Source organism: Mytilus trossulus, chromosome 14, assembly GCF_036588685.1.
Source record: "Mytilus trossulus isolate FHL-02 chromosome 14, PNRI_Mtr1.1.1.hap1, whole genome shotgun sequence".
In the NCBI taxonomy this organism is placed as follows: Eukaryota; Metazoa; Mollusca; class Bivalvia; order Mytilida; family Mytilidae; genus Mytilus; species Mytilus trossulus.
Window position 1 is genome coordinate 10,195,715 of NC_086386.1, and position 27,764 is coordinate 10,223,478.

General features: G+C 31.9%; 2 protein-coding genes across 4 annotated transcripts in view; both read left to right on the forward strand.

Moving 5' to 3' along the window:
• The window catches only part of LOC134695602 (uncharacterized), a 46,335-nt gene extending 42,973 nt beyond the window's left edge, over positions 1–3,362 (forward strand). For 2 of the 3 annotated variants that reach the window (XM_063556879.1, XM_063556880.1), the window contains exons 10-12: positions 364–875; positions 2,180–2,283; positions 2,637–3,362. In XM_063556879.1, coding sequence (XP_063412949.1) covers positions 364–875; positions 2,180–2,283; positions 2,637–2,660 — 640 coding nt within the window. In that variant the 3' untranslated portion in view covers positions 2,661–3,362. The remainder of the gene's footprint in view (positions 1–363; positions 876–2,179; positions 2,284–2,636) is intronic. The other variant, XM_063556881.1, reaches the window with a different exon arrangement.
• LOC134697462 (uncharacterized) overlaps positions 1–27,764 on the forward strand; it is a 105,970-nt gene that overhangs the window by 42,957 nt on the left and 35,249 nt on the right. The window lies entirely within an intron of this gene.

The following is a 27,764-nucleotide window of genomic DNA, read 5'->3' on the forward strand; positions in this document are numbered from 1 at the left end:
TGAGTATGGTCTTTAATGATCAAGATAATTGCAGTTCTTTTATAATAGACTAAAACAACAAAGATATCTTTAAAGATTTGAGTTCTATTTCTGTTATTAAACAATCTGTATGAGTTTTATGCCGATTCCTGCCGTGCCCTTTCCTTTGATGGAAGAACCCGCCCTCTCCGGACGGCCATAGCAATTCCAATGGTAATTCCGTTATGACGTGGTTGAAACAACGTTAAATTACGGGAAACACTAGGTCTACGACGTTTACGTTTTTTATTGCCTCCCCTGAAACTGTTGGATATGCCCTTAGGTAACCTATTCTCTCATTTCAGGGATTGTTGTATAACTATTGTAATAGTACTATCATTTCAGAATGATCTTCGTGAGGTTTATCTCTAAGAAAGGAGCAGTTGAAGCATTTGAAAAGTTTTACAAAGAACTGGATATGAGAGTAGCTCATAATAAACATGATAGAAGAAAACAGTTTGAAACAACAAGACAATGGAACAAGGGATCATTTCAGAGTAAATCCTTGCAACAAAATACATCAGAACATTCAGATAAATGGCTTTCTCAAAGTAATTCCTTACATCAGAATACTACAGAACATTCAAACAAGCAATATTCACATCCAACCACAGAAGTTTCTAACAATATGGCATCACATGGTAACTCTCCTAATATTGATACAAAACATAAAAGCATAGGTACAGCTTACAGTTATTCCATGGATGAAGAGATAACAGAGCCATCGCATTATGAACAAACAAGTCATGGAACATGTGCAAGTTGGGGAAAAGAGACAGAATATCAGAAATGGGCTATGCCAGGTGGAAATTCAGATGATCAAGAGGCTATTGATGAGGAAAATGAAAAGTATTTCTGTAAGTCAAGTAATTAATCTACTTGAATCCTAAGTATTCCTGCTGATGTAGACATAACCTGTCCTAAGTCAGGAATCTGATGTACAGTAGTTGTCGTTTGTTTATGTAATATATTCGTGTTTCTCGTTTCTCGTTTTGTTTATATAGATTAGACCGTTGGTTTTCCCGTTTGAATGGTTTTACACTAGTAATTTTGGGGCCCTTTATAGCTTGTTGTTCGGTGTGAGCCAAGGCTCCGTGTTGAAGGCCGTACTTTAACCTATAATGGTTTAATTTTTAAATTGTTATTTGGATGGAGAGTTGTCTCATTGGCACTCACACCACATCTTCCTATATCTATATAATATTATTTAAGTATGTACAATTTGTTAAGTCAACAAAAACTAGAGATAATTTGAACTGCAGAATTTACCAAATTTAAGTTGCGATTATTAAAATTAAGGTGAAGGAACCTAGGTATTGTATATCTGCTCTCAGGTGTGATAGTAAGAGAACTGATTCCCACTGAGAAATTAAACCTATCATTGTAAAACTGAATCTTAATTTCTAATGTTGAGTGTAAATCATATACAAATACAAAGTCAGCCTGAATTTGTAAGATTTAGTAATTTTCAAAAAATTAAATCATTAGCAAAATTGATGACCAGGCATTGTTGTCACACTGCAGACTTTGTTCTTGTACTCTCCAGGGATACTATCTGGAGCCTGTCACTGTTATTGGATAACAGTGATATAAACACGTGTACAGTTTAACATATGTACAGTAGACTATATATAGCTAATATTTCTATAAAGAAGAATATTTCCATTTTATGCCCCACCTATGATAGTAGAAGGGCATTATGTTTTCTGGTCTGTGCCTCCGTTCGTTCGTCTGTGTGTACGTTCGCTTCAGGTTAAAGTTTTTGTTCAAGGTAGTTTTTGAAGAAGTTGAAGTCCAATCAACTTGAAACTTAATACACATGTTCCCCATGATATAATCTTTCTAATTGTAATGCCAAATTATAGTTTTGATCCCAATTATATGGTCCACTGAACATAGAAAATGATAGTGCAAAGTTAAGCAAAGTTCAGGTTAAAGTTTTTGGTCGAGGTAGATTTTGATGAAGTTTAAGTTACATCAACTTGAAACTTAGAACACATGTTCCCTATGATATGATTTTTCTATTTTTAATTCCAAATTAAAGTTTTGACCCCAATTTTCACTGTCCACTGAACATAGAAAATGATAGTGTGAGTGGGGCATCCGTGTACTTTGGACACATTCTTGTTTACATTTGGTGTATAATTAATATATATTTTAGGTGTACCTACATTTAACAAAGATAACCTGTCAACTGATGCTTCATATAAATTAGATCAGGATAGCAGTACAAATGAGGCAATAAACTCCTCCTATCTTAAACAGGTAAACATTTTGTCCATTTATGTAGGGGGTTCATTTACTGAAAACATAGGTATATCACATTAAAATTCCTTTTCTGACTGAATGATGTATAGAACTAGGACTTTTGAAGTTTATTGGTCTTAAAATCTGTGTGTCATGGTGTTAGTTCAATATCTTATACAGCAGATTTCTGTTTTTGAATACTTTTAATTGTAAGAAAAAAGTTGATTTCCATTGTATCGTTTATATCTTATAGATATGCATGCTGGTGAAGGCACAATCATTGCTCAATTGACCTTGGAAACTAAGTCAAATTTTCTAGCTAGGTTTATTTCTAAGTTGTTCCAGTAAATTGAACTTTGTATTCTTTCCAGCTTCAGAAGATTTGGAAAAATTGAAACTACCACAGTTTTAAAGTAAACTATTAGCATCAATATCAGAAGTATAACAAATGAAGTCTTCAACAGATGGCACACTAGTTGTCTGAGTTAGAAGAAAGGATATTGTACAAATGTAAACCTATGGAAGTTTTTGGAGTAACAGCACCCCAGACTAGAGTATTGGAAGCTATTGAGAGATACACCAGTATTGAGTAATGTGAAAATGATTGTACTGAATCATATAAAGAAAAACAAAACTTTTGTTACTAAGGATGAATTGGTGGTATTACATGACTGACAAGTTTTGGATGAAATTGTCTTTGAATCAAATAATTTTCATAATTCATGCTATTTTGTATTCTATTGATTGGAAGCAAAAGAGATAATGTTAACTTGATTTACCTTTTTAGCTCACCTGGCCCAAAGGGCCAAGTGAGCTTTTCTCATCACTTGGCGTCCGGTGTCCGGCGTTGTCCGTCGTCGTCCTGCGTTAACTTTTACAAAAATCTTCTCCTCTGAAACTACTAGGCCAAATTTAACCAAACTTGGCCACAATCATCATTGGGGTATTTAGTTTAAAAATTGTGTCCGGTGACCCCGCCAACTAACCAAGATGGCCGCCATGGCTATAAATAGAACATAGGGGTAAAATGCAGTTTTGGCTTATAACTCAAAAACCAAAGCATTTAGGGCAAATCTGACATGGGGGTAATATTGTTAATCAGGTGAAGATCTATCTGCCCTGAAATTTTCAGATGAATCTGACTTTCCGTTGTTAGGTTGCTGCCCCTGAATTGTTAATTTTAAGGAAATTTTGCTGTTTTTATTGGTTATTATATTGAATATTATTATAGATAGAGATAAACTGTAAATAGCAATAATGTTCAGCAAAGTAAGATCTACAAATAAGTCAACATGACCAAAATGGTCAGTTGACCTCTTTAGGAGTTATTGCCCTTTAAAGTCAATTTTTAACCATTTTTCGTAAATTTTATATATCTTTTACTAAAATCTTCTCCTCTGAAACTGCTTTGCCAAATTGATCCAAACTTGGCCACAATCATCTTTGGGGTATTTAGTTTAAAAAATGTGTCCGGTGACCTGGCCATCAAACCAAGATGGCCGCCACGGCTAAAAATAGAACATAGGGGTAAAATGCAGTTTTTGGCTTATAACTCAAAAACCAAATAATTTAGAGAAAATCTGACATGAAGTAAAATTGTTAATCAGGTCAAGATCTATCTGCCCTGAAATTTTCAGATGAATTGGACAACCTGTTTTTGGGTTGCGGCCCCTGAATTGGTAATTTTAAGGACATTTTGCTGTTTTTGGTTATTATATTGAATATTATTATAGATATAGGTAAACTAAAAACAGCAATACTTTTCAGCAAAGTAAGATCTACAAATAAGTCAACATGAACGAAATGGTCAATTGACCCCTGTAGGAGTTATTGAACTTTGTAGTCAATTTTCAATCTGCTTCCTTTGTTTAATATTCACATAGACCAAGGTGAGCGACACAGGCTCTTTAGAGCCTCTAGTTTTCATATGTTTAAGTTTTGTAAAAGTAGTATTGCAAACAGGTACTATCACTATATATAACTATTCTTGTTGATTTGTGATTAAAATTGTAGTTTTGCTTTGATAATTTGGTTTGAGCAATTGTTGCTGTATAATTTAATGAGTTATTAGAAAGTTTTGGCTGATATAAAATATAGATGTTATTTTTCTATTGTTAAGATATAATTCTTTTTAACAAAGTTCATACATTATGAGCATCTAAGAGTATGGTTCATTTCTGTTTTTCGATTTTTCTTTTTTTTACAGACAATTTTTTTTTAACGCATCCAGAGGTATAGTTAGATATTGCTTCTGTTTTGCTAAACTTGACACTAAAGAGAAAAAATAAATATTTTGAAAATCCCCTTCCTTGCATTGACCTTTATTAATCACAAACTTTGCATTCCTCATTTTATCCATTGTGTATATTACCAGGACCTTATCTTTCTGCATTTACAAAAAATCTGTGGTTAAAGGTTTATACGTAAGGAAATAAACAATTGATGTATAAGTTTTTATGAGCTTTTTAATAGTTTTCAGTGACTTAGAGTACTCTTAGATCCATAAATATTTTTTTTTTTTTTTTTTATCACATGAGTTAACTGATTGTACAGTTTATTCCTTGCGATGTGCTGTTACAAGCTTACAAGCATGTTTTTTAGCAAACTTTAATCTTAATGTGACTGTCCTAGGTGCCTAGGTGTCAGGTATGAAGTTTGGCACTAGATAATATGTAATGTGTAAACACGGTTGAAATTTGTGCTGACAGTCTGAAGAAATATGATTTACGAAACAATCAGCTTACCAAAATTACAGTTTGGATTTTGGTGTTACACCACTGTCCATGGTAAGGATACGGTTTATAACTTACAAGCATGTTTTATCCAACCATATTCTTGGTGTGAGTGTCTGGTTTGAAGTTTGACACTTTATAATGTGTAATGTGTAAGCACAGTTGAGAATTGTGCTGAAACTTTGAATAATTAAGAAACAATCAGTTTACTAAAATTCATTTAAAATTTTATGCACCACCTTCTGTGGAAATTGACTGCTTAATCAAAATATCTGATAGTCATCACCTTGCTTCGTGTCCATTTCTGTTGTTATTCTAGTAAACAATGTCTTAGCTGAAATCAAAGAAACTTACAAGACTCTTAACAGGTGATACAATTGAGTATCTACTTTATGTCAAAGTCAAACAAGAAAATAAAGGCATCTTTTTGTTTCCTTAGAGTGGACTTACTTATTACTTTCTAATCTACTTTGGGGCCTTTAAAATATCATATGTCAAATAAGTTCTAATAGTATTCCTACTCTAGTTTTGTGTAATTCATCCTTTACTGTTTGATTCAGTTAGTCTTAATATCTTTTGGACTTCATCATCGGATATCAAATCCGTCTTGCAGTGTTGAAGTAACTTATTGAGTTATTTTTTCTAAAAGGTAGTATTGTTGTGTCAGATTTAGATTTCAAATTCACACCAGGAAGGAAAGGGAATATATGTTAGATCCTTTGAATTTCAGCTCCCTAGTAGATCTAGAACTACCATCTTTGTTTTTTATGAACAATGGGGAATGTGTCTCGTCTTTTTCTTGGATATCATAGGGTCTACTTGAGGGCCTTTATATCATATGTCAAATGAGTTCTTATGATTGTCCTACTCCAGGTTTCTGCAATTCATCCTATACTGTTTGATTTCATTAGTCTTGTTTTCTTTTGGACTTCATCATCAGAGATTAAACCCATCTTGCAGTGTTAAAGTAAATCTTTAATTTTCAAATTCACACCAGGAAGGAAAGGAAATATATGTTAGCTCCTTTGAGTTTGATACTCCATACTAGAACTGCTGTCTTTGATTTTGATGAAAAAAAAATGTTTTTTTTTATGTCTTTTCTTCTTAGTTAGCTGGTGTCTTCAAATATTTCTGGCCTATCTTAAAATAATGGTTAGGAAAAATGTATAATTATAAGTTTCATGTGTTTTAGTTCCTCTATAAAGATCTTTATCTTAATTAAGTGTTATTGAACAGTTCCAGGAGAAACTGGTTATATGTAAAGTTTATTTACTGTAATTACTGTAATAAAATAATCACCTTTGTATTTCTGTGACTTTTAAAGATCATGGTTCCAAAATAAGATCAAATACTAGTTTTAAGCATTTCAGTCATTTTTAGAATTCCTTATCCTAATTTAGTGTTCATAACAGTTCCAGGAGAAACTGATCATGCATAAGGTTTATTTCTTGTTACAAGATTATCACCTTTGTTTGTTTTCCTAATGTATCTGTCGACAATTTTATTTAAGAATGATTTTTTTAGCGTATTTTGTATTTTTCAAGTCTTCATATTTGTATATAAGTATTCTAGTATGCTCTTTCTCTTATTCTTGTAAATATCTTACAATAGTGAAACCTGTTTAAGCAGAACCCCTTAATGACCAAAACTTGTTTCCAATTTTAACCAGATATGTGGTTTTTGTAGATTAAACAAATATTTTCAAGCTTTCGACTATCTGTTGTTAAAGGTGATCAGCCTCATACGTTTATACCTACATGCTTACTTGTCTTTATGAACATAAAATGCATCTCCGGTAACAACCACTTGTTGTGATCTTACTATGGAATAGATTGATTCGTTGTTTGAATCTTGATCTTATAACTTAACACAAGAACCGAAAAATGTATCATAAATTTTGGTTCCATTTGATACAGTTTATTCATTAATAAAATTTTATTCTTTACATTTAATTGTTGTATCGTTCATTAAAGAGTTTCTAAATCAGGACACATACTTGTGTAATGTATTTTAGTTTCTTTTAGAAATAGTAATCTTGTTTTAGTTTTACATAACAGTTGCAGGAGATACTTATCATAAATCTAAGTTTGTTTGTTGTAATAAAATATTTAAAATGTTTACCTTGTTTCTAATTCTACAATTCAGTTTTCAAATGTTACACAACAGCATCATTTGTGTTTGCCTACATCGTATAGTTAATTGATAAATCACACAATTTAATCATACAAAGATTATTAAAATATGACAATATACTGTACTAGTGTACTGACATTTTCAAAAATATACTGGTAAACTTCGCACCTCAAATTAACTCAACAAGAGCATTACGATAGGTGCCACAAGTGGAGCTGCTTACTCTTACATATAACATGACAACACCTCAGTAGTGTCATGTTGCCTAGTCTTCAACTCTTTATGGGTTGTTTTTCAGACTGTTATTAATCAACTTTGTCGCTATTTTGTATTTACAGCATATACACTCATATGAAAACACTAAGGGACACAAGCTAAAGACAATACACTTCATGTAACTGGTTCCATATCTATTTATTTCTTTATAAGGGTTGGCTTTTGTGATATTTTTTATGTTCATGTTGTACACAATTGGCAGGTATTCATCTCTAACATTTCGGCCTAAATTTGCAACGTATCGATACCGCTTACAAAGAACATTGTATGCATGTTAAAAAATTATCCATAAGATTAACTAAAATTATGTCTGCAGGGAAAAGGGGTCTTCAGAAATACTGTGAAACTGTTTACTCGCATAGTGGTATTAACCAAATGTGGATTCTCAAAAACTCAAAAGAACTTCTGAATCATTTTAAATCTCGGACTTTTTCTGAAATTCATTTAATCAAAACATTACATTTTTCAACCCTGTATACCACCATTCCCAATGTGAAATTAAAAAAAAATTCTTAAAGAAATAATCTACAATGTTTTTCAACATGAAAATGGTAGCATATGCTATACATTTATTACTTTGAGATACCATAAGTCATATTTTGTTAAAATTTAAACAAAAGGGTAAAACATGATACACAGAGGAACAGGTGATCAGCGTGCTGGTGATTCTTATTGAGAACATATTTGTTGAAGTTGGAGGGAGCTTTTTCAACAAATTGCCGGCATTCATATGGAAACAAATGACACGCCTCTCCTTGCCGACGTCTTCTTATTTTCATATAAATCGGAGTTCTTGTCAAAAACAAGAAGATCAAACAAGCCAGGTCATTTAATTTCACTTTCAGATAAATTGTATATTGATGATGTTCTTTCCGTTAACAATACGAACTTTTCTGTTGGGGTGCCATTAATATATCCCCCAGAAATACAAATTAAAGAAACAACAGACACGACTTCCTCCGCCTCATTTTGAGACTTATACTACGAATTTGACATACACAGTCATCTCAGTGTAACAGAATCTATGACAATCGAGACAATTTAAATTTTATTATTAAATATTATTCGATATTGGAGAACTTGCAGCTCCTACTCAGACTTTTTAAAACGTTACCAGTGTCTGAGCAGACAGTTGGTAAACCAGGGGTATGTCCAGGAACGTAAAACAAATTCATTGGAAGGTTCCAAGTCCTTGTTGATAAATATTCTGTGTCAACTTCACAAATAAAACCCATGTCTTGAAGTATAGATTCTGGATATGACTCAAACCGTTTGGGAATAAAGGGCAAAACGGGTGTTCTGGTTAATGGACAATTACTTAATTACAGAACATAATTAAATAACAGTGTAAAGGAGGTGATTCAAATACAATATTTTGAATTACCTCCCTGACGCTGCTTATAAATTATGTATAAAAAAACGTTGAACATTGGTATTGTCTTAAGGTGATTAGAAATTTATTTTTATAAGTTAGTATTTTAAAAATGCTGGTAAATGGGTCAATTTCTGTTTTAAGACTTATGATATATCTAAAAGGGGGTTTGATGGTTGCAAACTCCATTGTTAATTTGAATTAAGATTATGACCATATCTTGAATGAAAGATTTTTAGGCAGTTAAGCTGCCTTATGCGAGCGCCCTGGATTTGTGTGCTACCCAATAAATGCTGAAATAGGTGCCATTGTTATTATATATCTGTCTACTATATTATTTATAACTTATTGGACAGTTTTTTCATATTTTTCATTCTGAATTACAAAAAATATGACCAGATAAACCTTAAATGATCGTCGATTTTCCCAAAAGTTTTGAAGTTGCACATAGGAAGTAGAGCATATTCGGATTTCTTATGTAGTTTATTATCCCCTGAGCTTTTGGCCAAGATGTCAAAGAACAAATGTATTAAATATTTAATAGCCGAAAATCTCTAAAGACAAGCAGTTAAGATTTCCCAAGTTTCAAAACTCGTAGGAATATTGTTTGTCGTCAATAAGTAGACAACTACGTATAAAGTTGCACTGATCACGCTGTTGGCGGCAATTTTGAAATAGAAGACGAAATTTTCGTATCTTTTTAATTTGGACGCAGCGGTTCAAATTACCGGTGGTCCGGGGTATGTGACTTTCCACTTTTGCAGTCGGACTTTCTACTTAATTACTAGCTACGCCCGACGGACCTTGAAAGAAAATAAAAAAAAATAACTTTGCAAACATTTTAACCAAAGTTTCCTAAAAAACGATCTCAACCTTATTTTCATCCTTACTATTCATGACAGCGATGTTCAATTTGTTCAACCGCTAGCTTTATACAGAAAATCGCCGATAAGTAATGTGTAAATCCGAGTAAAATCGTATCTCACTTTCTGTCAAAACAACATTATAAACAAAATGGCTGCCGCGAGATTACAATATCGGATCCGATTCCGGTAGCGGATAAGGGTAATCCCGGGTTTTGGGCTATCACTTAAAAAAGTCCAGACATGTGACAAAATACAGCTATGCATGGTAAATAAATAAAAACACTAGAATTGAAAACCAAAATTGTTTAAAAGGAATAAAAAGCAGAAAATATTTTGTACACCAATTTTAATGTCAAAATCCAATACAAGTGACAGCTGGGAACAGTTTATCTAACAATATATATGTTCCTGGTAACAGTATAATTTTTTTTATCAGTGATAAATGTTGGTTATGCATGTTAAATGCTTTTCAAGTTAAACATATTACTGCAATTTCAAGGGGTATTTTGTTCTTTTCAATTTTGATAGGTCAGTTAAAATAGCTGGAAGTTTCTTATATATAAAAAAAAATGTGGTATGATTGCCAATGAGACAACTATCGACAAGAAACCAAATTGACCAAAACTTGGTTACGATCGAGATCGCCACCCCTAAACAATATATATTTATGTATGGAACAATATAACAAATCATATGAAATATAGGTGGGGTTACTGGCGTCACTCTACCCCTTTCTGTTATATAATTTATAACGGTCGAGATCCACAATCTTAAACAATATGTATTTATGTATGGGACAATATTACAAATCAAATAAATTATAAGGGGGTCCCTATGGTCACTGTACACTGTACACCTTCATGTTTGAAAACTTGGAAAAATTCGAGATCATCACCCCTTAACCATATACATTTGTATACTCGTGTATAAGACTATACATGTATAACAAATCAAATGAAATATAGGGGAAGTCCCTGTGGTAACCCTACCCCTGATGTTTAAGAACTTTGAAACAGTTGGGATCCCCAACTCTAAATTAAATGATATATAGGGAGAGTCCCTGTAGTCATCTGATTTAGAAATTGGAAACAGTCTCCCCACAAATGAGATCCCCACCCCTCAACCATATATATTTATGTACTGGACAATATAACAAATCAAATAAAATATAGGAGAAGTCACTGGGGTCCCCACCCTCCTGTTTGAAAACTTGATAACGGTCGATATCTCCACCCATAAACCATAAATATTCATGTATGGGACAATATAAAAAATCAAATGAAAAATATGGGTAGTCCCTAGGGTCACCCACTCCCTCTTGTGTGTGTTTTGAAAACTTGTAAAAGTTTTTGATACCAACGCCTAAACCATATTCATTCCTGTTTTTCATTTCAAAAAGATTGAATGACATACAATCTCATAGGCGACACATATGCATATCACTTTGCTAGACCCTAACACCTGTCATTTTATTCCAAACTTAGATATCATGGGTGAAGGTTGGAGTCATTTACATTTACTATGGACAGGTCAGTCAGACCTCACCATTGATCCCTATAGTATTAAACATTTGTCTGATTTGTGTCTCATAACTTTTGTACTGTAAAATACAAACTCAGTTTTCTTTCCAGGGAAGTAAGTCCACTCATACTTTTACAAGCTCGCACTAAAGTCAACTTGAACTACTAACAGTCAACTAATACTAACAATTACGCTCAACTAGAAGAGCTGCAATCATTGCAAATTTGTACCACTGCTGACTCATGAAAGACTCATGACCATTCGTGGTCATGTGTGTTGCTATTGAAAACCTTGATAAAATATGAATTATTTGCCTTAATGTTTAATTCATTAAATGAACATAAATGCACAATTAAATGAATGTTTAATGTTTGTTCTTTTACATCTTTAAAAAAAAGTTGAAGCAACATTGCCAGTTTTCATAAAAATGTTTGCCTTGGTTTTTGGTTAACTGCCTACAGTGCTTACAGCGCTTTGATTTGTGGGGGGGGGGGGGGGGGGGGGGGGTAGAGGGGGAGGTTGAAAAAAAAATTCAGTTGGAAGGACAATTTGTTCTAGGGATTTCAGAAGTTAAAAGAGAATTTCATCAAGGAAAAAAGAAGAATTGTGTGTGTGTGTTGGAGGGGGGAGGGGGTTGGAGAGACAACACTCCACAAAATACCAAAGGACAAGGAAATAAATAACTATAGGTCATGGTACAGTCTACAACAATGGGCAAAGTTTTTTACGCATAGTCACCTTCATAAGGCCCTGTATGTACCTATGTACTTATGTACAGATGGACAAGGATAAAACTAAATGCCCATCTGCTACGGTTGGGGCATACAAATTCAAATAGTTAATAAAGTAAGCAAATGTATATATAATTTCCAATATTAACAGTTCATATACTTGTAAAAAAACCAAAAAAAAAACCCATACTGGAGATGAACATGGACATGGGATTTAGATTTTTTTTCAAAGATTCTGAAATGACAGGTAGTGAGTCATGAGTCATTTTTTTGGGTACTAGATGCATCAATAGGTTCTGATGTGTTTCCGGTTATATCCTCCTACAATTGCATAGTCATAGAAAGTGTTAAAATTTATAATTTCCTATGGTTAGGTGTGAGCATCATTTTGTGTCTTAAAGATGATTTCAGGTTGAAAGCCAACCTCACTGTTTGTCAGATCTATAATATGTGGAACTATACTCATGCATATGGCAGAGCAGAATACCCAATAAAATTCACCAAAAGCTCACTCATTTGTCATTGAAAGAATAAAATACCAATAAAATTTCAAAAGTGTACTACAATTTCCTTAATTGAACTTAAGCAAACTATTCAGACTATTTTACTATTACAATATCTATGATGATAGCACGAGCTAAAGTTTTTCTGATTTCAAGTATTAAAATGAAGAAAAATAAATTGGGAAACATTACTCTACCAAAATTCAAATTCGATCTGTATGTTGTAGTAATAAACATTGTGTATAAGTTTTATGACGTTTGGTTAAGGCAAACCAACTTTAGTTCATACATATGTACAGACGTAGGAGGATAATTCTTTATGCCCCCTCTGCTACAGCGGGAGAATAAAGATACTGAAGAATTTTAAACAATGTATCACATAGCAAAAATAAGTAAAAACATGTACAGGATGTATATAAACATAATTTCTTTCCAAATTAAGAATTGTATGTTCGAATTGAAATATTTGGGTCAGTTAAACCACAAATATGGGGAATAGATATAAAATTTTGGTCACTTAACAAACTGTCTCAAATAAAATTCAACTATACATACATGCCTTTAAAAATCTTGATATATTTTGAAATTATACTGCATATAATTTAACTCATATTTTTAAAATCAACAAAATGTAATATTTAACACCTTACAAATAGTTGCAGTACATTTTCAGAGTTTTGTAAAGACAAAAATATAATTTGTGAATCCTTATTGAAACTGTCCTGTTTTTTTCCAAACTCTATCAAATAGCTTAAAATCTCCATTTTAAAATTTTCTCCAACTGTTCACTTTGATTAAATGCAAAGGAATAACATAAAGCAGTAGTATGTGTACAATGTTAAAAAACTATATATATACATTTCGAGAAACATTTTTTATTTTCTAATGGAATATATTTATCGTTAATAGTCATAGTCATACATGTGCAAGAATCTTGTCTAACACACTTGAATCATCCAGTAACTAGTGTTATCAAAATGTCAAAGTATAAGATAATACAGGATTCAATTTAAATTAGCTTTTGGTTTCTTGTTTTCTTCGGTTTCTGTCTTATTCTTATAGAATATGTCCCACATTTCCTCATTTTCTATAAAATATTGATGGTATTTATGTTAATTATAACAAGAAACACTTGATTTACTTCAAACTGATTCTACGTCTCATGAAAAATGTTTACGTTAGACATGTAAGAAGTATTATAACAGGTAACTAGTTTTCCCTGTATGCAATTGTAATACAAACTACCTTTATTGTCTAATGATTTTAGTCCTTTAGTCTTCACAGTTTTATACCATCAGATGACACATGTTGTACTGATCTATCCCAACAACTCACATATAGACTGCCATCTTGTAGTGTAGTCATACTCCAGGGAGGTGACGGTAATGTAAGGGTGTGAAGTCTGTTATCAGTATAACTGTACAAGTACAGCTCGTTGGTGTTGTATCTATCACAGTAGAATATTCTGTCACCAGAACCATGTAACCTGCCAGGATCACAGTCTGTATTGTCTGTACTATCTATCCTGTCTGATGATCTATGATCAGTAGTTGTCTGTTGTCACCACATACAACTAACTTGTTGTTTATATGTGTTATGCCACTCCTATACAAATTCATTCCAGGTACTGATATTGATTTCAGTTTGAGTTTATTGTGTATGTCATACATCTCTATACTGTTACTATCATACAGTGTAACAGCTACTGTAGAGTTGTTTACTGCTGTAACACAGTGTGGTTCACCCTGTACAGGTATACTGTCTACCTGTGATTCATCTGTATGACAGATCACTAGACTGTACTGGTGAGGTATACACACCACCAGTCTACCATCATCCATCAACACTATATATGCTACTCCTGTAATCCAGTAACCATCAACTACTGATGTCAGTTCTGTCTAATGATGTAGAGTAAAGATAGACTGTCCTAGTTTGTAGGGTTTATTTGGTTGGTCAACTGAAACATTACAATATCAGTTTCATTATTCAGTGATTAGTTATAACGTTATTGTAATAAGTGGATTATTATTAAAATTTTGTAACTAGAGATTTTTGAATGTTTAAAAAGAAAATAGCTGACAAATTATTTGTGTAACTATGTTCAACATACCTCGTTTATCGCTTTGTTTTTTTATCAACTGTAGTAACACTTCCTGTAAAAAAAGGAAATGAACAAAAATGTAAAGTTGTTCAGATTATTTTACAAATGTGTTTGGTATTTTTAGAAGCAAAGTTGTTCTAAAAGCTTTTGTATATTCTTATTGAATTAGTAACATTAATATTTCATTGATGGATGTTCAATGTTGGATAAGCTTTTCTGCATGTGTCTTTCAGTAAGATAACATTTTAATGTCACTTTAAAAATTCTCTAATTTACAAAATCTTCATAGATGTACCAATCTAGTATATTTATTATTGAATTAGTAATAATGTTGTAACATATCAAGTTGTTTTGATTGATGGATGTTCAATGGATAAGTATTCACTATCCAGTAAGATAAACATATTAATATAGTTAATAAAATAGATAATGGAAATGATGTATGTGTCAAAGATACAACAACCTGCCCGAAGAGTTAAATGAAAACAAAGTCATTTCCATACATCTATCTTTATTGTTTCTAGTTTTCATACCTAATGATGATTTATTTTTATGACAATCGGAATAATATTCTAACATAATAGATATAGGAAGATGTGGTGTGAGTGCCAATGAGACAACTCTCCATCCAAATAACAATTTAAAAAGTTAACCATTATAGGTTATAACTTATAAGCAAGTTTATCTGATACCATGTGTTTACAATTATCCTTTCTATTTTTATATTGGAGTTCATACAAATGAAAATGTACATTGTATAAAAATTTGAATTAAACAAAATTGAACAATTTAGATTGCATTAATTTCTGAGGTCAACATAAGAGATCTGTTGCTGGTTGAATAATTTTTGTGCGCTTCATTATCATTTTAAAAAGTGTAAAGGTACATGTAGATCAAAACTGTAATCAGCAAAAATAATAAAAAAAATGAAAGATCTTCATATGCCAAAACCCAAGAAAAAATTAAAAGACCCTGTAATTAAAACTGATGATTCTAATTCTAGTTATAAATCAGCTTAAAACAAGCCCTAAAAAATCGACTTTTTATCATTTGTTCTTTGCTAGAAAAGTTGTCTGATTGGCAACTACAGTACATTGTTTTTGTATTGATTTTTTACATGCACTTGAGAAATTGGCTGCGATATGTCATCAACTGGCCTTCAATATTGAACAAAACACATATTGCATGCTGCAAAGTCTACATGGTCTATGAAATTATGAATGGACAAATTTAAAATAATAAAATAACAAACTAACAGCATCAGACTAATAAATCTACAAAACAATATACCAAAAACAATTTGATATGACAACTTGTGAATTACATGCTCCTGACTTGGGATAGGCACATACAGAATGTGGAGGTGTAAAACATATTTTTTGTGAGCATCCAACCCTCTCCAAAAGGGTATTTTTAGAATAATATTTAACTTGTAAAGTTCTCATTGACGGAAATACTATGATATCACTTACCTGCACTGATACATATTGTTTACAATAACTTTATCTGTAATGATTGCTGTTTTTAATTGTACATACCTCTAGTTTAGCCATTATTTCAGACTTTAACTCAGCATTATTGATGTTCATTGTACTCAGTATTTCTGTTGAAGTTGAATGAATTTCTGCAGTAGTTGCCCCTATCTATTGTATTCTGGTGTCAATCTGAATACATAAAATACTTCAACTCATTTTTAGGTTCTATAGTGTTACCCCTTTCCATCTGGCAATCTGAATTTTACCACTACTCAGAATATTATTATGTTGTTAAAAAATAAATAAATTGGGAATGTGTCCATAGGATGCCCCAGTTGGCATATATTTAAGGGAAATAAATCAAGAACGGTTAAAATTGACTCTTCTGATATTTTGAGTTTTGTGATAATAAGCATTGTCACAATGCGTATAAGTTTAATAACATTAGATTGAGTCGACCTTACACCACTGTCCCTGGTTAGGGTGGGTTTGGATCCCACTAACATGTTTAACCCCGCCACATTCTCTGTATATGCCTGTCCCAAGTCAGGAGCCTGTAATTTAGTGGTTGTCATTTGTTAATATGTTGAATATTTGGTTTTTGTTCCCTTTTTTTTACATAAAGTAGACCATTAGTTTTCTCGTTTGAATTATTTTTTATTGTCATTGTGTGGCCTTTTATAGCTGACTATGCAGTATGGGCTTTGCTCATGGTTGAAAGCCGTACGGTGACCTGTAGTTGTTACTTTCTGTGTCATTTTGGTCTCTTGTGGAGAGTTGTCTCATTGGCAATCATACCACATCTTTTTTATTTTAAGATAGAGAACATATATTCGAAATTTTCAAAAGTTTTTCTTTGTAAAGAGGCTGAAGGGCATACGATGTAGTTTTGATCCAATGATGAAATTTTGATGAACATTTGCATATAGGCTTTTTTTAACTTGATTAAATCAAATATTTATTAAAAAAATACTTTTTGAGTAAGATAAAGTTGAAATTTCAGATATTTGTTAAAAAAATCAAATTTGTGAACATATTTTTTCTTTTGACAGAAATACATAAACGTTTCAGGCCCGGGAATTTCCAAGTGGAAGTTATTTGGACTCATGAACTTGACTTTAACAGTCACAGTTTGAACATAACGTTGACTTATTTGGTTTCATTGGGGGGGGGGGGTCTGAACCCCCTGGTTACGGGTATGTGTTTTGTTTTAAAAGATAAACACTTCGTTCAATCATTTGTAATTTCTGTTTAATGTGAATGACCTATCAATTGTTCATCAATGTATGAAAAAAAAGACATTTTTTACTGTATATTTATCAAAGGAGTAGTTCAGTAAGATCCCTTTTTGGCCCCAAAATATAGTAGTTTTAAAAAGTTGTTAAAATGTAAACTTTAAGTTATTTATTGTACAGTAGAATGCTTCTGCTACATAAATATGGGCTGTTTTTTACAATACAATGCACATATATCAGGTACTAGCACCATTAAGTCATGCTAAATTACTGAAATCTTCACAATTCTAGCATTTTAGTTAAATTTAAGACGGTTTTCGTGTGGAACGAAAGTGGCCGCATTCGTGTTCATCCTTAATATTAAAATTTTAGTTGTATTTTATGATAATACATAACATATATAAAGATTGAGGATGAACACGGATGCGGCTACTTTCATTTTTGACGAAAACCATCTGAAAAGTGACATTTTTTCGGCATATTTGGTAGATTTTTCATATTTGAGCTTGAATCGGGTCGTTTTTAATGACAAAATTAGTTAAAATCTTTCACATAAACTAATTGATTCAAATGAAATAGACACTTTAGTGTAAAAAAAATGGTCAAAATCTTTCGTCAGATGAACCTGAAATTTGAGGCCAAAATCGGTCCTTACCTTTTCATGAAAATTGATACAAATAATCTTCATTCGAAATCAAACCAAATGTCATTTTATAAAAAAAGATGGTTCCATGAAGTCGTTGTCAGGTTAAATCAGTTTGATTGTTTAGCAAGGTCATAACTTCCCCTGTAACTGTAACACATGCCCTTAACTAAAAGTGTCATAACCAAAATTCTAACTTGATCTATGTTTTTTAGTTATAAACATTATGTATAGAATTCGTAACATTTGGTTGAGGCCAAAAAATCCAGCAATGATTTTACCATTTTTAAAGAGGTATAACTCTAAATGGGTAAACATTTAACAGTTTTTTGGTGGTAATTGATAACCGTGTATAAGTTTCATAACATTTGTTTGAAGCAATCTAAATTTTGAGAATTTCGGAATGTGTAGAGGTACAGATTAACAAGGATTAAACTTGATGCCTTCTCCCTTTCGCCACGGACATAAACAATAATTGAAGAATTAAAATTCGATATATGAAAATCTTTTATAAACGCCCTGGAAACCCTACTGTCAATCAAAGTGATGGAAATCACTCATGGAAAGATTAGAAGAGTAGTTTGAATTATTTCATATTAAGGTATCGTGGGGAAAAATTAACATTTATAAAGCACTATTGCTGAAAATTGCATTTACAACAGATTTTTAGCAGGAAACTTGCTTTTCCAGTATGATGATAAAATGAGCTCAAATTAAATAATATTGGTCTCTTAATTTGCACAATTTTATTTAAACTGCAATTTATATCTGATCGAAATTATGTTGCCTTTCTGAAGATGTTTCAAAAAAACAAAAAAATGCAAAAAAAATTCTATTAAATGTTACCAACTATCCTTTTAAGACATAAATTTTGACCAACAGCTTAAAACTTTAAAGTGTCTACAACAAATATTGAACAATGTTGTTTTGGGGCATTTTGTAAGTTTAAACAAAGGTTATATGGCATTGAAGGTTAACAGTTTTAGAGTGCCTTTTGATCAATTTTTAAAGTATTTTTCAACACAGGGCATTGAAAATGTACTATTTCAACGTAAACCAATTAAAAAACTTATCTTATTGAAATGTTGATTCTTTCTTGATACCAAAAATATATATTCACTTCTAATAAAAATTTAACTGACTAAAACAGACATGATTGATGGGAAATAAACTAATAAACAATGGTTTGTTTCAAGCCAATTCCTGAAAAAAAAGTGTACTAATTTAGTTGTTGATTAATTAGAGATGATAATTGGAAATTTTTCAAGTAAATTATAGGCCTAACTTGAATACCTTTTATTTAATAATATTTATATTCATATTTCATTTTTTTAAAATCTCGGTAATCCATTAATCATTTATCTTTTAGATATAATTTACAGAATCACTCTATGTAATGTAGATCAAAATTAATTGGCAATGCATAAATCTATCATCCTTATAAATATCAAACATCTATTTATTTAATATTATACACATTAGTGTATTCAATTATGAGGTCAAATACTTGTGTATTAAGAATTATATGTATATTAAGTGGTCTGTAAAAATATGTTAGACTGAGGTTGATAGGTAATGTGGTCAATTTGATAGGCAGTTTAGGAGGTGGGGCATTGTAATTAAAAGTCCACCTTGTCTCTGATTGTTTAGTGATAATGATAGTTGTCAATCATACTAGTTGAATCAATACCCAGTTACCTAATCAAAATGTTTTTAAAAAAGCCTGCACATTAACACTCCTTAATGACATAAATTCTTGAATGAACTGCTCTGATAATATACCCATTTTTTCAGTTTATATGTGTATTATGTGCACATACATGAGAACCATAGGGAACTGTTATTATTCTAAAAAGAAGAGTATTTTCATTTTTTATATTTACTCTTTTGGTGTGTCATTATTTATATTTTAGGTGTACCTACATTTAACAAAGATAATCTTTCAACTGATGCTTCAAATAAATCAGATCAGGATAGCTGTACAAATGAGGCAATAAACTCCTCCTATCTTAAACTGAAACATTTTGTCCATTTATGTAGGGGGTTCATTTACTGAAAACATAGGTATATTAGATTAAAATTAACCTTTTTCTGACTGAATAATGTATAGAATTATGACTTTTGAAGTTTATTAATCTAAGAATCTGTGTATTTTTTATCACAACAAGATAATGCCTTGTTCTGGAAAATCAACCTTCTTGAAATATTTGAAGTTTATTGTAAACAAATACATCAAAGAAAGAACACATGAACAAGATTTATGCATAATGGATGACCCAAGTTATGAGTAAAGCAATAACACATGTTTGTTAATAATCTCGCCAGATAAAACTCAGTGATGAATAAATCTTAAGTACAAGATGAATTTGTTTTAGATGTTCACCAGAGTTGGTTCAAGTACACATTTATTTCATTGTGCATTTCTTTAAGACAATAAATGGAAATAAAAAAAATCCCACCTGCTCTTTCTCAATAATATTTTTACATTGTTATGTACTTCTTTTGGGACAAAAAAGGGACAAAAGATACCAAAGGGACAGTCAAGCTCATAAATCTAAAACAAACTAACAACGCCATGGCTAAAAAAGAAAAAGACAAAAAGACAAACAATATTACACATGACACAACATAGAAAACTAAAGAATAAACAACACGAACCCAAAAGCTAGGGGTGATCTCAGGTGCTCCAGAAGGGTAAGCAGATCGTGCTTCACATGTGGCACACTTCGTTTTGCTTATGTGATAACAAATCTGGTAAATAGTCTAATTCGGTAGGTCACATTCATGAATGGGAAGGGGATTGTAGTTACGACATAAGGAACATATCCAATATCATTTCTGAAACGGTTATTCCATAACGGTCAACCAACTCGTGATGGCGTCCGTAAAATTTACAAAGGGATAATTTCAACTTCACCATTTGGAACTCCTGGTTTAATAGCTTTCTTGTGAGCAGCAACCCTCTATCAAGAAAATCATGATAGGAAATGCAAGCACAGGAATATTGTATCAATTGGGAGATATATACTCCGTATGTAGGTGCTGCTGGAATGTTGCTACTTAGGAATGGAAAGTTCACAATTGGAAAGCTGAAATCATCTCTTTTGTCAAATTATATCAAAAGTATAGAAAACTTCATCGTCTCTAACTCAAAATATGGACAATTTTATGTTCAGGCTGTTTTAAAATCTGTTGACAGCTTCCGAAATTCTTATTTTTAACCTTTTTTCAGCTGGACCAAATCACTACTTTACTTTTAAATTAAAACATTTCTCACAGTGTAATTTTATCCCCCTACTTGCTATATGAGGCATAAAACATGAACAAATGAATTTGGAAGGGGTATTAAAAGGATTGGCAAGTAACACACTGTCCACACTTTGGACTATATTCGTGGACAACGAAAAGGGATGATAACTGTGTACTCGGACCAGTTAGACTTAAGTTAATACTATTTGTAAAACCAGCTTCTTGATAACAAATAAATGCATTATACACGAAATTATTACCTATGATGCAAAACTACCAAGACTTGACGAATAGAGAAGTTCAGTAAACATACAATATTCTGATGTAGTTATTGCATCTTATCAATCATATGGATATGAATGCTGGTGTAGGCACAATTATTGCGCAATGAAATTATGTTTAATTTGCCTTGGAAATTAGTCAAATTTTATAGCTTGGTTGATTTCTATGTTGTTCCAGTAAATTGAACTTTTGTTTGTATACTTTCCAGCTTCAGAAGATTTGGAAAAGTTGAAAATACCACAGTTTTATAGTTAACTATTACCAACAGTATCAAAAGTATAACAAATGAAGTCATCAACAGATGGCACGCTAGTCTATTGAGTAAGAAGAAAGGATATTTTACAAATACGAATGTATGGAAGTTTTGGAGTAATATCAGCCCAGACTTGAGTTTATGAAGCTATTGAGAGATACAACAGTATTGAGTAATGTCAAAATTATTGTACTGAATCATATAAAGAAAAACAAAACTTTTGTTACTAAGGATGAGTTGGTGGTATTACATGACTGACAAGTTTTTGATCAAATTGTCTTTGAATCAAATAATTTTCATAATTTATGTTATTTTGTATTCTATTGATTGGAAGCAATAGAGATAATGTTAACTTGATTTACCCTTTTAAAGTTTAAGTTTTGTAAAAGCTGTATTGCAAACATGTTCTATCACTATATATTACTATTCTTGTTAATTTAAATTGTAATTTTTTTTAAATGCTTTGGTATGAACAATTGCTGCTGTATAATTTATTGAGTTATTAGAAAATTTTGGCTGATGTTATTTTTCTATTGTTAAAATATAATCCTTTTTTACAAAGTTTTTACAATATGAGCATGTATGAGTATAGTACATTTCTGTTTTCTAGATTTTATTTAAAAGCATTTAAATAACACACGATAATGGCTTATGTAAATATAACAATTGTTTAACATATCCAGGAGTTAAGGTAGATATTGCTTCTGTGTTGCTAAACTTGCCACTAAAGGGCAAAAATGAATTACTAGAAAATTCCCCTTGCTTGCATTGACCTTTATTATTCGCAAACTTCCTCATTTTATCCATTATGTATATTACAAGGACCTGGTCTGTCTTCTTTTACAAAATATCTTGTATGGTTAGAGGTTTACAGTAAGGAGTTAAACAAGTGATATATTTGTGTGGTTAGAGGTTTACAGTTAGGAGTTAAACAAGTGATATATTTGTATGGTAAGATGTTTACAGTTAGGAGTTAAACAAGTGATATATTTGTATGGTGAGAGGTTTACAGTAAGGAGTTAAACAAGTGATATATTTGTGTGGTTAGAGGTTTACAGTAACGAGTTAAACAAGTGATATATTCGATGGTAAGAGGTTTACAGTTAGGAGTTAAACAATTGATTTATTTGTATGGTTAGAGGTTTACAGTAAGGACTTAAACAAATGATATATTTGTGTGGTTAGAGGTTTACAGTAACGAGTTAAATAAGTGATACATTTGTATGGTTAGAGGTTTACAGTAAGGAGTTAAACAAGTGATATATTTGTATGGTTAGAGGTTTACAGTAAGGAGTTAAACAAGTGATATATTTGTATGGTTAGAGATTTACAGAAAGGACTTAAACAAGTGATGTATAAGTTTTTATTAACCGGATTTTTTTGACAAAAATGTCGGTTATTGATTAGGGGATGTACGGCGGGCGGTCAGGCGGCCGGGCAGTCAGGCAGTCGGGCGGGCGGCATTCAAATGTTGTCCGTGCATTTACTCATTATACGTTCAACTAAAGCTTTTAAGATTATAAAATGTTGTTACTGACAACTAAATTTTTTTTACAGTTTGTATTTTGCTGTTACACCACAGTCCAAGGTAAGGATACGGTTTATAGCTTACAAGCATGTTTTAGCCAAACATATTCTTGGTGTGAGTGGCTGGTTTGAAGTTCGACACTTGATAATGTGTAAGCATGGTTGAGATTTGTGCTGAAACTTTGAATAGATCACAATCAGTTGCTAAAATTAATTTAAATTCTTATGCATCACCTTCTTTGAACATTTACTGCTTAATCAGAATATGTAATAGTCATCACCTTGAATCTCCATTTATCATCTTGCCTCGTCTCCATTTCTCTTGTAATACTTCTTGCATATCTCAGGCAATCAAATTCTTGATGCAACCCAACAGCTGAAATCAAAGAAACTTACAAGACTCTAAACAGGTGATACAATTGGGCATCTACTTTTTTTGTCAATGTCAAACACGAAACATATGTATAAATTTGTACTAAATTATAATCCTGGTACTTTTGATAACATTTTGTTTTCGTAGAGTGGACTGTCTTATTACTTTTTAAACTACTTTGGGGTCTTTTAAATATCATATGTCAAATAAGTTCTTATGCTTTTCCTATTCAAGTTTTGTATAATTCATCGTTAACTGTTTGATTCAGTTAGTCTTGTTCTCTTTTGACTTCATCATCTTGCAGTGTTGAAAGTAAAAATATTTAATTTATACTTTCTAATGAGGTATTATTGGCATGTCAGATTTATTTTTCTAATTCACATATGGAAGGAAAGGAAAAATATTTTAGCTCCTTTGAATTTGATCTTCCATACTAGAACTGCTGGATTTGAATGAAAAATTGAAAGTGTATTTTGTCTTGTCTTCTTAGATAGCTAGTGTCTTCAAATATTTCTTTAGAATTTTCAATGTCAAACGAATTATCGAATTCTGAAGCTATAAATAAATTTGTAATACATTTTCCATCTATTTGTCTTTATAAAAAGTGAAATTAGTCATATGGTTCTTAAAAAAATCGAACCATATGGCCCAAAGGGCCAAGTGAGCTTTACTCATCACTTTGCGTCCGGCGTCCGTCGTCGTCTGTCGTCTGTCGTCTGTCGTCGTTAACTTTTACAAAACTCTTCTCCCCTGAAACTACTGGGCCAAATTTAATCAAACATGGCCAAAATCATTATTAGAGTATCTTGTTTTAAAATTGTGTCCGGTGACCCGTCCAACCAACCAAGATGGCCGCCATGGCTAAAATAGAACATAGGGGTAAAATGCAGTTTTTGGATTAGAACTCAAAAACCAAAGCATTTAAAGCAAATCTGACATGGGGGGTAAAATTGTTCATCAGCTCAAGATCTATCTGCCCTGAAATTTTCAGATGAATCGGACAACCCGTTGTTTGGTTACTGCCCCGGAATTGGTAATTTTAAGGAATTTTTTGCTATTTTCGGTTATTATCTTGAATATTATTATAGTTAAAGATAAACTGTAAACAGCAAAACTGTTCAGCAAAGTAAGATTTACAAATAAGTCAACAGGTCCAAAATGGTCAGTTGACCCCATTAGGAGTTATTGCCCTTATAGTCAATTTTTAACCATTTTTCGTAAATCTTAATTATCTTATACAAAAATCGTCTCCTCTTACACTACTAGGCCAAATTGAGTCAAATTTGGCCGCAATCATCATTGGGATATCAAGTTTCAAAATTGTGTTCGGTGACTCTGTCAACTAACCAAGATGGCCGCCCAGACATGCCATTGAGGTATATTATAGCTCAAACTAATACTTTGGCTTATAACTCAAAAACCAAAGCATTTAAAGCAAATCTTTCAGAAGGAAAAAAAAAAAAAAAAAGGTTGCTGCCCTTGATTTGGAAATTTTAATGAAATTTTGCTGTTCTTTGTTATTATCTTGAATATTATTATAGATAGAGATAAACTGTTCTTATATCTTTTTCATATTTTCATGTTTTCTACTCTCTACTGTTTTGTCTGAGTTATCTTTATTCATTCATAACAATATTAGAACGGGAGAGGGAGTTTAATACAATTATTTGTTTTAATACATTGTCTCTGACCTTTCACACTAATGGTTACTACATAAGATCACATGCATGATTTTGTTTTTGAGTTAATAAAAGGGAATTTTATCACAATTAAGTGTAATGTAACAGTTCCAGGAGAAACTGTTTATATGTACAGGGTATTTTCTGTAATTACTGTAATAAAATAATCACCTTTGTATTTTTTTGTGACTTAAAGATGATGGTTTCAAATAAGACCAAATAGAAGATTTAAGCATTTCAGAATTCATTTTTAGAATTCCTTATCCTAATTTAGTGGTACATAACAGTTCCAAGAGGAACTGATCATGCATAAGGTTTATTTTTATAATAAGATAAAATGATCACCTTTGTTTGTTGTTTTCATTATTTCTCTGTCATTTTTTTTTAAAACAAATCATTTATTTTAGTCTTTTTTGTCCACTGTTCGTTCCCATTGAGTAGTAGGATGTCCTTTAGTTTATAGTTTAAGTCTTAATATTTGTATATTAGTATTCATAATATATGCCCAACCTACCATAGTAGAGGGGCATTATGTTTTCTAGATTGTGCGTCCATTCGTCCATCCGTCTGTTCATTCATTCGTCCCTACAATAGTAGAGGGGCATTATATTTTCTGGTCTGTGTGTTTGTTCTTTCCTTCGTTTGTCCTTCAGTCCCCCTTACGATTAAAGTTTTTGGTCAAGTAAGTTTTGGATGAAGTTGAAGTCCAATCAACTCGAAACGCAGTACACACGTTCCCTATAATATGATTTTATGATTTTAATGCCAAATTAGAGATTGAACCCCAATTTAATGGTCAACTGAACATAGAAAATGATAGTGCGAGTGGGGCATCCATGAACTTTTAATTTTTTATTCTAGTTACCTTTTGATAGTGAAAGCAGAACCACTTAATGACCGAAGTTTTTTTCCATTTCAACCAGATATGTGATTTAAAAATATATCAATATTTTGATAAAATAAATCCAGTATATCTTGTTCAACCAGATAGTCAATGTTCTAATCATATATTTGATTAAAAGTTTTTTGGGGGTTTATACATAACTGTATTTTCAAGCTTTCTACTTTCTGTTGATTAAGAAGTTAAGTCTCGATGTTTCTTCATATAGACCGAATTGTCATTATTAACATTAAAGTATCCCTTGTTAAAAATCACTAGCTATGATCTTGCTTTGATTTAGATCAATGCATAGTCTTGAGGATGATCCTAAAAAACTCAACACCAAAACCTAAGAAATGTATCATCCCCATGGTTGGTTCCAATTGATGTATCAAAACGGTTTTATCGATAATTTTGAGTTTTGGCCCTGCAACATAATGCCCCTCTACAATCGTTGGTTGGGCATAGTTTTACCCATGTCGGTAATTCCTTAATTCGATAATTCCGAAATTCCGTCATTCCGTCATTCCGCAACAAACCATTATACAGAGCTTTTTTCTAAACGCCTTCAGATATTGGGTTGATTTTGGTATGTGAATTAAACATGATGAATTTATCAGAATTGTTGAAAATCACAGTTATACAGCCTTTTGTGCTAATTATTTTCAGATATTGGGCTGATTTTTGGTATGTGTGTTACTCATGATGAGGAACAGAACACGTTTAAGTTTCGTTCCCCTCGGCTTATGTTTGCTGTAATTTCGGGGTTGAAAATCTCAGTTATACAAACCTTTTTCTAAATGCTTTCAAAAATTGGGCTTATTTGTCAGAGCTAACCATGATTAGTTACAGATCAAGTTTAAGTTTTGTTCCACTACGCTAATTTTTGCCAAAACTTTGAAAATTGTTAAAAATCACAGTTATATGGACCTTTTTTCTTAATGGATTTTAGCTGATTTTTGATATGTTATACCACCATCATGTTTGTGTCCACATGTGTTATTGAAATTGCAGATTTTTCATTTTTTTAAGACAGGGCCATTCGTGTCGCTTTGACACATCTAGTTTCTATTTCATGTTTTTTCCTTTCATTTAGAGTTCTTGAATCAGAACTCAGACATGTCTAAATTTATTTCTTTTAGTAAAAGTTATCTTGTTTTAGTTGTATATAACAGTTGCAGGAGAAACTGTTTATGAATTTATGATTGTGTGTTGTTATAAAAATATTGTTTGTTGTTATAAAATAATTGAAATGATTAGCTTGTGTTTATTTCTACAATTCACTTGTCAATTGTTACACTTCGACAACATTTGTTTTTGGGGAAAGACGGCTTCAAGCCATCGATTTCCTATGTCATTGGCCAGACTACCAAACTCTCAATCATTTTGTTTTTATAGTTTAATCACTCTCAAAATTCGTGTACTAATTTAAAATCGGTATTTGTTTAATTTAAACATAATTATGTTTTCTGAAGATGATTCACACATCAACATGCATTGCTTTAATCTGAAGGTCAACTTGCAATTTTCGCGATAAACAATGGGGATACACGAGACTGGGGTGAGAAACGGCAGTTTTCATTCTGCTTTGAGACTTCCTCAATCAGTTCAAAACAGGCCAGGAGAATCTCAATTGATGAGTATTAATTACCCACTAAAATAAAA